At 37.1% G+C, this 12,887-nt stretch overlaps 1 protein-coding gene across 1 annotated transcript; it reads left to right on the top strand.

Moving 5' to 3' along the window:
* The first annotated feature begins 862 nt into the window (after positions 1-862).
* LOC140857461 (arsenate reductase 2.2-like) lies at positions 863-11,479 on the top strand. Its single transcript, XM_073256349.1, has 3 exons — positions 863-1,064; positions 1,169-1,307; positions 11,114-11,479. Exons 1-3 carry the CDS (start codon positions 982-984, stop codon positions 11,282-11,284), a joined length of 393 nt encoding a protein of 130 aa, XP_073112450.1. The 5' UTR covers positions 863-981; the 3' UTR covers positions 11,285-11,479.
* Positions 11,480-12,887: the final 1,408 nt, after the last annotated feature.

Here is a 12,887-nt window from a genome sequence, read left to right as displayed (position 1 = left end):
TTTTTTTTGGCAAAATCTGTCATCTCATATTGAAATCGCATGTTGAAATTATGTCCGAAATTATATGTTCAATATGCAATTTCATCACGTCACTGTCCAATCATCAAAAATAAGTTAGATTCGGAGATCGATTTGAAAATAAATTTTTAAAAACTAATATTTTAAAAAAATCCCAACATGTGATACATTCCCAGAGAGGTTTAGGACCGCAGGCCTGTTGACGTTGGTCACCCACGTCAAGAAGGGGCCAGCCAGGTTGACTTTAACGTCCAAGGTCACAAGAGCAAAGCACCAGCCAAGTCCTGTTTCCATGAAGCTTGGACTGGCTCGAAAAAAAATTTTGGACTGCAGGTTAAGGCCTAATTTTTTTAAAAAGAAATTTCTGGCTCGACCCCAACTTGAGCACCAACCTAATCGGGCCAGCTCAGAGAGTGAGAGTGAACAGAGAGATTAGGCGGGGGAGAGAGCAGATAGTGAGAATACACGGGAGGCAGGGAGCGAAGAGGGGATAGACAAATTGTGCGGATCCGCGGGAGAACGAAGAGTCAGGGGAAAGAGATCGAGTACTTGGCTTGGAGCTCGTACTGGGCCCGTATTTTGAGTCGGGCCTGAGCAGGCCGACTCAGTCTGACCTCGGTCCAAATTTATTTTGGACGCTATTTCTAGGCCCAATGGGTCTTGAGCCGGCTCAGCCCTTCTAAAAGTTTACCGTATTTTTTTCGTATTCTACGTTCTTTTTGACCGTTTAACTTATTTGTTTCGTATTTTACAATTTGTGTAAACTGTTGACACCCTAGACAACATAAACGCTTCATGTGCAAGTTCCCACGTAGCTCCCCAGTTCTGCCGCCTACCAAAATCCCCCCAATACCGGAGTCTGACTGGTTCGTATAAATATCTCGGCGTCGCCAAAAGAACCAGAAGGGAATCGGCCAAGACGAGGAAAAGGGACGCGGAGGAGGAGGAGAAAAAATAGCAGAGATGGCAAGAAGCCTCTCCTACATCGCTCCCTCTCAGCTCATATCAATGTCTCGGAATCCAAGGGTGGCTATAGTGGACGTCAGGTATCATGGTGCCACATTAATCCACCTCCAATTATTTCGGATTCATAGATAGAGCTAAGGAATACATTGAGATTTGTTGGCATTTGTTCGGTTAATTAATTAAGGGACGAGGAGAGGAGCTACGACGCGCACATAGCGGGGTCGCACCACTACGCGAGCGACACCTTCTCGGAGAAAATCCCCGATCTCCTGCAAGCCGTCAAGGGCAAGGACACCCTCGTCTTCCATTGCGCCCTCAGCAAGGTCCGTCTGTGGAATCTGATTTTTTTGTTTATTTCTTTGTTTTGTTGGATTGGTTTGGTTGATTGTCCCTGTGGTCAGGCAGATGTTTGGAAGAAAATTGGATGATTTCTTAAATTTGTTGTTCTTTTTTTTTTCTCCTTTTTTTTTCTGGAATTTGATATTCTATTTCCTTTTTTCTGGTTGGGTGCTTGGATTAATTTGGTTGATCTGGGATGATTTCTTGAATTGATTGTTTAATTTGTTTTTTTTTTCTTTTGTGTTTTTGTGTGTGTTGGTGCGCGCGCTGTGCGTTGGTTTCACAAGAACATAATGTTGTCCAAGAAAAGAGGGAGGGGGGGGGGGTGTCCACCTTTTGGCCAGTGTTTCTTATTATTGTTTCTTCATTTTTCATGAAGTGCTAATTAGAGAGAAACTTGATGGAGATCTAGAATGGTTTGCTCAAATTGGAGATGAAACTTTTCCCCTTGCAAAATGATTTCTGGAGAATAAATAATACTAAAGGTATTGGGATTGATGAAAAGAAGTAAAAAGAGAATGAGAATGTTTATTGGAATAATAGATGGTTATTCTTTACCATCATTTAAGAAGAGAATTTGAAGTTCAAAATCAGGGGTTGCATTTCATGGAAATTGATAGGAGGAAGCAAGAGAAGGCGTTAGTCATTGATATCTTCTTACCATATTTTTCAAAGCATTGCGGTGCTTCTTTTAAGTTAACTTGGCTGCTGGAACATTGAGCATGACTTGATTATGAATTAGATTACGCCTTGTTTCTACACCTAGAGGTCGAGGTCCTGCTTATTTTCTGAGTCCATCATGGAAACGGAATGCACTTGATACATAGCCAGCCCTTTGGTTCCTACAGGTATCTAATGTATATTGTAGGAGGGAATGGAATCATGACCTATTTATGCAAACGAAACTTCTGACTATTTGATTGTAGCAAATCGATTGACTTGGGGAAGAAATAATCACCCGTTATGCTAACATCTAGACCATTAAGTTGTTGAAGATCTCTACTTCCATCTACATGTAGAGTGTTCATGGTGGAATTCATAGATAAGCCCTTCCTCTTGCTGCTGATAATTGTCAACTTACCATTTCCTCTTGTGGAATTTATATGTAGTTATCTTTACAAGAAAGTATCTCCCATTAAATGCAAATTATTGTCATGCATCGCTATTACATGTGGTCTATATGTGCATGTACCCATGCTAGGATTATATCACCTCTAGGTATGCAATGGTCATAAAGCCAGACCACATAACTTGATTACTATTTTGTGCAAGTACAATATTAATTGATGGAAGCACAATTTTAGCCTCGGAATTGTCCATGCAACTAGTCAACACTTATCTTTTAGGTATCGGAAGCAAGATAGTCGAGAAAAGGTCTTTATATCCCAAGCAATCTTTTAAATGGCAGTTGTGATATGTGGGCACCATACATTCAAGAATATATGCAGTTAGCTTTCTAGCTTTTTAAAATAAACAAATAAATAAAATACTATTGATAACTTTTTTTTTGGATAAACGATAACTTTTAGTATTTAATACCTAAAAGCAACAACTATAACATGTAGATATTATTAATGATATCTATATCTAGCCAGCCCAAAATCCACATGCAACCCAACTATCAACTAGAACCTATCGAATTGGCATATGTGTGGATCGCATTTGTAGCTGTACAATTGTAAGTAGGCCATATAAGAAGTTGTACAATGCTATGTGTATCAATTTTCCCACCCACATGCGGCCTGAAGGCATATATTAACTGCATGTAGGGAGAGTGATATGGACGAGGCAATGCATCTGCATATGCAGCCACATAGACTGCATTTTGAAACAATTATCCCGAATCTTAACATTAAGACCAGGAATAATGCAATATTGCTATCTCTATATGTATACGTGTATATATAGAGAGTCATACACTATTGTATGCTTGGGTGCAGTATTGTTAAAGGTCCTAAGCGCATTTAGGTGCTAGGGGTCTCTGGAGACTAGGTGCAAGGCGTAGGCATGCGCCTGAGAGAGGTCAGGTGCTAAAAATAGAAAAACAGAGAACTAGCTATAGCAAAGAATTTTAGGAAGTAAAAACTAGCACCCTGTTATTAAAAAGTAAAAACAAAAAAAGATTTAGCTATAAACAAAATGTCCAGCATGTAAAACCTAGCTCTAATCTAAAAATAATCAAATAAGTGCTTTCTAAATTTTTAATTGGCTAATCCTCCTCCTCATCATCATCAAGTAAACCAGCTCCATCATTTTCTTCTCGTTCTTCTCTAATATCTTTCTCATACTCGTCATCAGTCTCCTCCTTTGATTCATCTACAATCTACACTTGGGATGGTGTTAGGTGATGAGATGAGATGGAGGTGCTTCTTAGGCGATGAGATGAGATGGAGTCTGATGGAGATGCTTCAGCTTCTGCCTTTTGATTCTTTTAGAAAATTTCAAGAATCTCATATGGGTTTTTAAAGCCCTTTTAACTTTCAATGATGCCTTTTCAATCGTAATTTATTATAATTGATCTTTTCTATCTACTATAACTGATCTTTCCTATTTCTTACAAACTAAAAATTAATACTTGCTGAAATTCTGTGCTTCTTGGGCACCTTTGAACAATGCAGAGGCGTGCGCCTGAGGGCTGTCGCCTCACCTAGGGGGTATAGAGGCGACGGCCCTTACGCCTAGCGCCTTTTGCACCCGAGGCACGTCATTAATAACATTGCTTGGGTGGACCAGAATATTGGTCCACCCACCTTCAAAATCAATGATAGACCATCCAAATTCAAATCCAAACCATTGGATATGATCCATACTATATAGAAGGTCTAAAAACTAAAACTCATATATTTAGATGGTCTTAACCTATGCATGAAGTCGATACTAAAATGAACAATATCGGTTACACTAGTAAAATACATGCTAGGATAATTGAAAATCCATTTCATGGATCATGATCTGTATATTTTAAGAAATGGGTAGATTTAAATTCATCAAGTTTTGACGATTACATCATGGTAAAAACATAGTATCATGCTATTAAAACTGTCCATTTTGAAACTTGATTAGGTTAGAGACCACCAGAACATATAAACTTTATTCTCTAGGTTTTCTTTAAGTGTAGATCATATTTAATAGTTCAGATCTTAAATTTAGATGGTCTATCATTGATTTTGAAGGTGGACGGATCAATTGCTATAACATCTCTCTATCTCTCTCTCAATATATATATGTGTGTGTGTGTGTGTGTGTTTATTACATGTATATGTGTGCATCGGTGCATGTATAAAGAGCTAGCTAGGGCTTGGACTTGAAGTAATTACTATGTAGGCCCAAAGAGAACTAGCCCTCTGAATTAGATTTATGGCCAGCATTATGGAAAGCATGCGATGGTGCAATTTTACTTTATAATTGCTTTTATGATGATACAGTATGTCGTTGTGACATAAACACAATATTCACCATCCACATTCCCAAGAATGAGGAGGTTCTGGAATTTAGGCTTATAGGGTAATCATTTTATCAACAGATACACAAAATTTCATCAAATTTATGTCTGAAAATTTCAAGATGATGTAGGGCTTTCTGACTTCTTAAGATACCATGCCTTCCCATTGCTATAAGAACAGTTTTGCTGATAAACTTCTTGTTTCCTTTAGTTGTTTAATGAGATAGGTATAGGAACTTGTGTTTTGTGCGTAAAGATGATTGTGAGAACTTGACAGCATGAAATTTTTTTTTTAAGGTGCAGACGGGCTTGATTTATCTTTCCAAGCCTGGTCTATTTCGAATATTTAAGGCACAATTCTTAGCCAAATTTATATACTATATTGAGTGTTATAGTTTTGGAGAATCTTTTTGTTGCAACCATGTTATTGAGTTGTTTGGTAATAAATACTGGCGAAAGTAGTAACAAATTTTTGTTTGGTGCTGCTAATGACACAAACATTGGATTCCGAGAGTGATCTCGGCATGGGTTGGGTACCTACAGATCATGTTCCATGTAATAAATGCCAGTTGCTAGGTGTTTATAAAAGAAGTGTATGTACTTGCATTCTTTACGCAGACAGATATGCACACAGAGACAGATGCACCCACACAAACATAGACAGACGGACGGACAGACAGACACACACGCGCGCGCACACACAGAGAGAGAGATTGGATGTTCAATTACTTGCAAAATAAACTAACATAAAGTATGTTTTTGTTTTTCGAGATCCATCAACATCTGCCAATAGTTGGAGTGTTGTCGAAGCAGGCACTCTAGTACCTGAACCCACAGTCCATGACAATTAATGCTAGTAGCTGGGACTTAATAAGAGATGGATATATGTACTTACAGACAGAGATTAAATAAGGTGGCACATATCCATGTCATAATGGCAGAGAAGATAGATCATCGATAGGTTTTTTTTTTGGGGGGGGGGGAGGGTGAGTGCGGAAGAGATCTTGGATTATTCACTTCCTGACATTAAGTGGCCATTTGCTTAGTTAAATTTGTCTACATTCAAATAATTTTTGTTATTTTTGCAAAATATGGTGATTGCAAGCAATGTTTTAAATCCCAGGGACAAAGGTATCCAGATTTCTCCATGGAATAGGATGCCTTGCTGTCCGGTCCCGTTCCGACAATAGTTTCGGTTGTGCATCCCAGTGGATGTCCTCCATCTTTCTCCGCTTCTTCTTTCCTTTCTTTTTTTTTTTTTTGTTTCTTTCTTCCTTCTTTTCTTTCTTTTCCTCTACCTCCTTTTTTTTCTTTCCTTTTTCTTTTTTTTCTTCTCCCTTCCTTTCTTTTTTTCATTTTCTTCTTTTTTTTCTTTCATTTTTTTCATCTTTCCTTTCTTTCTTTCTTTCTTCTTTCTTCTTCTCTCCTAGTGTGTATGGGTTTTGGAGTTCCAATTCTGTCCAGATAACATTTTCTCACAGGAACAGGATGGGACAACTACGATGCCCCCTGTCCTGCTAGGATGTAAAATCTCGACTGCAAGTTTGAGTTAAAACTTTTTATCTCTCTACGATAAATATAAGATTCATTCTTAGGGCCTAATGGTCAGTGATGATCGTGTGAAATTGAATCATTTCCAACAAGTATTAGAATTCAAGGTATACTATTGTATTTAGAAACAAGATCTAATCTCTTTTGATGTTGAGTTGTTGCTAGGCTCCAGCAAGCTAGCTCAGCTTGTGTGCAACTTGGTTTTTAGGTCTGTTAGGGATATGATTTAAAGATTGGATGATTTGGTGCATGAAGAACTTAATGTTTTAGGTAAGTAGCTTTGGTTTAGGCCTTTCCAAAGAAAGCTTGAGGCAAGGGGACACCATCTCCTTTACAATGATTAATTTCTAAAAGGGCTTGTTTGAGGCCTACCTAGTGTTGTGCATCAAGGCAAGCATCTAATAGATTGGAAACTTATAGGTGATAGTATTTAAAGCAAGGTTTGCCGTACCGGTACCGGATCCCGTACCGGTAAAATTTCGTTTAATGTCAGTACGGTATGGTACGGTAATGTCAGCATGCTTCGGTATGGCGTACCGGTACGAGACTGGTATGGTATGGTACAGATGGTATAGGGCGGTACAGTATTTCATGATTTAAAATGTGACAAGCATAGATTGTATGAACGCTTTTGCATTGTTATATGCCTCTTATGTGGCTATACATAACGGGCTTAATTAGTTGAAAAACTCATGGAAGGAAAACAATAATTGATCTCTGCATAATGTTTTGCATAGATTTTTATGCTAAAATTTGGTATTGTATAGCCTATTATCGTACTAGCTTTAATATTATGCATCTCTATGAGGGTTCTCACTTGCTGAATTTAGGCACATTATCTAGTACAAATAAAATGCTTCTTTCATACCATCTCACATTTTCTCTTTCGTTCTTTCTTTCTTTTTAAACTTAAGAAAGAGGCACATGAACCTTACTATCTTGCAAGACTTCAACATCTCCTACATAAGAGTCCAAATGCGTCTCTTAGCCTTTTCTAACATCCTTCTGTTTTAATCTTTAATTTGTATAATGCACCTTATGCTTGACTCGAGATTGCCTATGGTACCTAGTCTTTGATTTCTTCTACAATTTGGTTGGATGAAAAGTAAGGTAAAGTTCTTCTCTTGAAGTTTTTATCATGACAAGGGATTATCAAGAAGCTGTAATTTTTATGGTGATGAATTATTTGATTTTGATCCATTCTAAGGAAAAATAAATGCTACATGATTGGTCCCGGTGGTGCACTTATGGTAAGGTTTAATAAGAGGGATAGTACGTAGGGCGAGGAAGTTGCTTTCTAATGAGGGTAGATTTCTATCAGTTAAATTCGATTTGGTTGACCCGCAGGCATGCTTCTTACCTATGTTTGGAGCTCTTGATTTTATTGTTGACAAAGTTTGCACAGACTTGGCATTTTTACACATATTAAATGAATCTGACTTGTTAATTATTATTTTTTTATGAGAGAACAAGTGACACTTATGATAAGTTGTTGAAGGTTTAAAGACTATGAAATGTGTTCTCTTTGTCTAAATTCTAGGTTTTGCCTTCCCATTCTGATGTTAAACCTACTACTGTTGGAAAGTTTCTTTCCCTTGAGATACAAATGATGTAGATGCTTGGCAATGAAAAGGGCAAGTTCTCTAGCTTCTCCAAAAGGTGCTTTTTTTGACTTCTTATAGAAGCATTTTTCTTAGAATGTTGCCAAACACTTATTTTTCTTGAGAAGTGCTGCTTTTCTTGAAAGTCACAAAAGAGCTTTCTTTTAGAGGTTGCAAAAGCACTTTTTTGAAGCAGCATAAGTGTTGATGGAAAAAAGTTGATTCAGAACCCAAAAGCACTAAAGATTTTTTAAACCCTTGGATTTACATATTTGAGTTGTACGCTTGCTGATAGTAGCTTGTCAGGAAGAAGACAATTGGTTGTTGAAGGATGGATCAACAGACTATTTACTACTTTATTGTTCATTAATGGAGTTCATATGCTGGTGTTTGTTTTTATGAAATTCAGTGTTTCTATTTATATCACAAGGGACATGTTGACTTGGATTTAAAATGGTCCTTTCCATTCACTGACTTTCAAACCTATACTAGCTGGTACTTTGTGTCATATGTGATTTTGATGGACAATTTGGAAAGGGAGACAAGTAACTTTATTTATTGCATCACACGCTTATGGGGTGGCCAAGGTACCAGCTGATTTGTTAACTAATAAATGTACCACATCCTGCATGGTTTCCTAGTTGACCGTGTGTTTTTTCTCTTGAACTCCTTGATCTCTCTAGAGCTGATGCTAATGATTGTAGTTTTAACTTTTATCAGTGCCTAAACCCTTTTAAAGGACGGCCCAGTGTATAATGCTCCCACTATTGCAGAGTCTAGAGTGGATCAAATGTTTGCAGCCCTCCCCTAGCATGCAAAGAGGCAATTTCCATGTTTCAAACCCATGCCTTCCAGGTCACTATGGAGCAACCTTAGCATCGCACCAAGGCTCACCCTCACCTAGACCCTTTATCTTACAAATATTTAAAAAAGAAAAAGATTGACCTTCGAAATGCAATCCACTTCCTAAAAGGGTATACATAGATGTGTTATCTCTTGTATTACAATGCGGTATGTTCGATTTTCTTTAAATTGGTGAAGAATTTCTGTGAAGTGGTCCAACCTTCATTCTTTTTTTAATTTGCTTTTTATAGTTTGTGCCTTTTAGTCATATCTAATTGAGGGAATGGATTTTTTTTTTTAAAATTTAAAATGATTCTTAATCATCATCAATTTTTCAAACGAAATAAAAGGGAAAGATGGAACATAAGGCCTCCTATTGCTACTCAGATACAAGCTTGCTTAACTGTGCAGTTTATTAGTTTCTACTACTACAATGCAATTGGTCGTTATTTTTTTTTTCCCTTATCTAACATCTCTCCTCTTCTTTAAATAGAAATCATAGTCCTGTCTAAGGGACCAACAAGGTACCACAAACAAAAAATGAGAATCTTTTGAATAACATGTCCAAGAACTTGGAGCACCCAATCATGAGCGCGGTGGACCTCATGAGCTTTCAAAAAGAAAAGTTAATGCCAAGTCATTAGTAGCTTCTATAAGTTTCGTCTAAGTGTTCAAGTAAGCAGGTTCAAGATGTTATTTGAAAAATTATGCTTATAGCCTCAACTAATGAACTTTAGTCTTGTTTCATGTTCCCTAAGGACTTGTTGGGTTCGCAGGAAGTAGAGGAGAGAAAGTGTGGTCAATGGGAAGTGGAAAATCCCTCTTGTTTGGTTGGAGTTTTCAAATAAGAGAGATTGAAAACAGTTGTTTCCATGGGAGTACAATTCCCATGTTTCATGGGAAAAAAGCCATGTAGGACAAGGATTTTTGGAATTTTTATGGGATGGGAATTGGAGGCTATTTTCTTTCAAAAATATCCTTTTAAGCAATCAAAAGATCTCCAGCTGATATGAACATTCTCTCCATCACAACGTCTCAAACCCTCGACCACGATCTATAGCAAAAAATATCCTTAACCATTATAATTTTTTAATTTGCAAACAATGGTAATATGTGGAATATTGTAAGGTTTTTTCTTGTATTAAGGGTATAATAAGTATTTTACATAATTTTTTTAGGAAAGTGGATGCTCAACTAAATATTTGTCACTTTGGAATAAGCCACTTTTCGATGGTCAACCAAATATGCCAAAACTTTTTTCTTAGGCATTATATTCCTAAGAATAACATTCCAAAAAATAAAATTCTTCCTGTGTTCCAAAGGAGTCCTAAATGTAGATTACAATGAAAGGTGTGTCACAATTAGTTCATAGAAGCTGCCCCTCAAGGGAAAAGAACAATAAGAATATGTGAGATGAAGTAAAAGATGAAAATTGCGATAAAGATTAGTAGTAGGGGATTAGCTAGAAAAGAAATGTGAAAAGGAGTGGAAAGCAGAATAATTAGGCATTACCCAAGAAATATTTATCTATCCATCTTTCTATTTGTGTGTCTATCTATTTATCTATCACACATTTTCTTTTTAAACAAGTTCCCCACTTTATATTCACTATGTAATACCAATCGAAGGAGAGGGAAAAGTACATTGACTAAAATAGGGAGTATTTTTGTCAAATATACCTCAACAATGATAATATGGGATTATCTTTCTTTCTTTTTCAAACAAGTAGACCACTTTATATTCTCTATGTAATACCGATTAAAGGAGGGACACTTTCTTTTGAACATGTAGTCCACTATATTTTACTATGTAACACCAATTAAAGGAGGGGGAAAAAGTACATTGACTAAAATAGGGGGACTTTAGTCAAATCTATTTCAACATTGATAATTTATGAATCATAGCAATCCAACGACAAATGTTCATTTTCATAAACCATGCATGCTGCACATCCCAGTGCTTGTAAAGTTCTGTTCGTCCTTCTATTGAATCTCATTCTTGCTTCTGCTCATTTTTCTCAAACCGTGGTTTTAGTATCCAAACACCTGTTTCCTCAAGTTTTACAGGTTTTTCATTTATTTTTTTCATGTTTTAATGCTGTTGATCTGACATTCTACACATTCTTACAATATGGTGATTTTTTTTTTCTTGTTTCTTGTAGCACTTTGATCTTTGTCTACAAATAAACCCAGATTCTCACCTACTAATGACCTAAACAACTAATAGCTACCCCGAGACACTTGCAGTTGACCTAGTGTTTGCTCAGGGCTTTTGTCCATCAAAGTTGTTTCAGTTGCCAATTCTAGTTTTTCATGTGCCTCAAAATTTTAATAACCTGTATCTGGTTTTGCAGGTGAGGGGGCCTTCTTGTGCACGCATGCTTCTGGATTATTTATCTGAAATGAAAGAAGATGCAGGAATTAGTAAGGTTATGGTTTTGGAGCGTGGCTTCAATGGATGGCAAGCTTCTGGCCGACCTGTTTGTCGCTGCACTGAGATGCCCTGCAAAGGTGAAAGCCCGTAACTAGCTGCCCAGAACAGTGATAATGGTATCCGGTTAATCCATTTAGAGCAAAATCTCATCACAAAAAATGAATCATCTGCATGCTAGACTATGCAGGCATATTGCTTAAGAATTGGTGATCACACTGCTGGTTTGTATCGGGTTTATGAGACTACATGGTTTAAGTATCAAAATCTCTATTTTTATGGTTTCTAATAGTTTCATACCGTCCAAGCACTTCACTTTTGTTGGTGTACATGTTACCATGCCAGTGACCTTTTTTCTGAGCAATCAGTCAATTTGACTTCAGAATTTTTAGCTTTGGCCATTTCAATTGCACTATACTAGTTTTAGTTTGCATAGGTCATGACTAAATATGGTGAGGCGAGGCATGGTTCAAAGAGCTGATCCAAATTGAAGGGATGGGTATTATTATATCTATGCATGTTTCCATTTTTTAACATATGCTGAAAGTTTCACTGGAGTTGAGGCTAGCAGGCAAGTAGGTGTTGAAACTATTATTATGTTGGTGTTTAAATTTTGGTTCACAGAATAGATTAGTGGAATTGCATCAATCTTTCTCAAGACCATGCCATTGATAACCTTAAGTAAGGTTGATTTTGATGAATTTCTTAACGGGTGTTTAGTTCGTTGGAATCAGAATAGATTGGAATGGGAATTGGAATGATCATATCCCCCAAAGTGTTTGGGTCATTATTGGAATCAGATTTGGAATAAAGATTTGAATTCTTAGGAGAAAGTGGGGATTGAGTCATTCCTATTTTATCCCGTTATTCGAATTAGAATAGAACTCCTAACTTTTTTCAACGAAATTGTTAGAATGGGAATCGTACGTTTTCATTTTAGAACTCAACTTTCTCCAATCAAACACCTTCTTGATGTGTGTGTAACAAAGGTCACCTTAGTTGTCATAGTGGGTAAAAACCCCTGGTTGGCAAAGCACAAGATCTTAACTGATAAGAATCACACGTAGGCTTCGGACCTATAATGTTGTTTTGAGGATGTACAAGGATTAAATTGCACAAGAAGTTGGTAGATGTGCAAATGGCACAAAGTATAGATGTGGATGGATGGTGTTACTGTCGGAAGCTAATATCGAACTATGATTGGTAGATGTGCAAGGTGATGGTGTGGTCGGCTCTCCTCCGAGGCATAGTTAAGAAAGAAGATAAGGACTCGCGATCCAAAGACATAACTGTCAGAGTATCTCAACTTCAAGACTGATATAGAAAAGAAGAGAGTTTTTTTTAGGTGGGGATCCTCCCATGCTCAAATCAGTTAAAATTCAAAGAATAATAGAAGAAAAAGTATGGAGAGTGGCAAGAGTAGTCAAATAAGAGACTTATCTGAGGATTTTCCGATTACTTCCGTTTAGGGTTTGTGTTCGGTACCAAAATAGACGGGGCGTGCATTAACACTTAGCAGCGGCTCCCATCATGCAATAACTGTATAGTAATAGACATCCACATTACTTTTATAGTTGTAACTATTTTAATCATACAATCATCATCGAGATAGTACAACTCCCACATGATCGTGCCTTTAGCTTGTTATGATCTAAGGTGAATGAGGTCAGACATCATCAGGTTACATCACTTTAATT

Source organism: Elaeis guineensis, chromosome 4 (genome assembly GCF_000442705.2).
Source record: "Elaeis guineensis isolate ETL-2024a chromosome 4, EG11, whole genome shotgun sequence".
NCBI lineage: Eukaryota > Viridiplantae > Streptophyta > Magnoliopsida > Arecales > Arecaceae > Elaeis > Elaeis guineensis.
Note: the sequence above shows the minus strand (reverse complement) of the source record. Positions and strands in the feature narration are given on the sequence as shown.

What these genes read in the sequence shown, in the direction of transcription:
- LOC140857461 (XM_073256349.1), top strand. Translation starts at nt 982, where the DNA reads ATGGCAAGAAGCCTCTCCTACATCGCTCCCTCTCAGCTCATATCAATG. An exon ending in GTGGCTATAGTGGACGTCAG is followed by an intron (nt 1,065 to 1,168) that starts GTATCATGGTGC and finishes TAATTAATTAAG; the next exon opens with GGACGAGGAGAGGAGCTACG. An exon ending in TCCATTGCGCCCTCAGCAAG is followed by an intron (nt 1,308 to 11,113) that starts GTCCGTCTGTGG and finishes CTGGTTTTGCAG; the next exon opens with GTGAGGGGGCCTTCTTGTGC.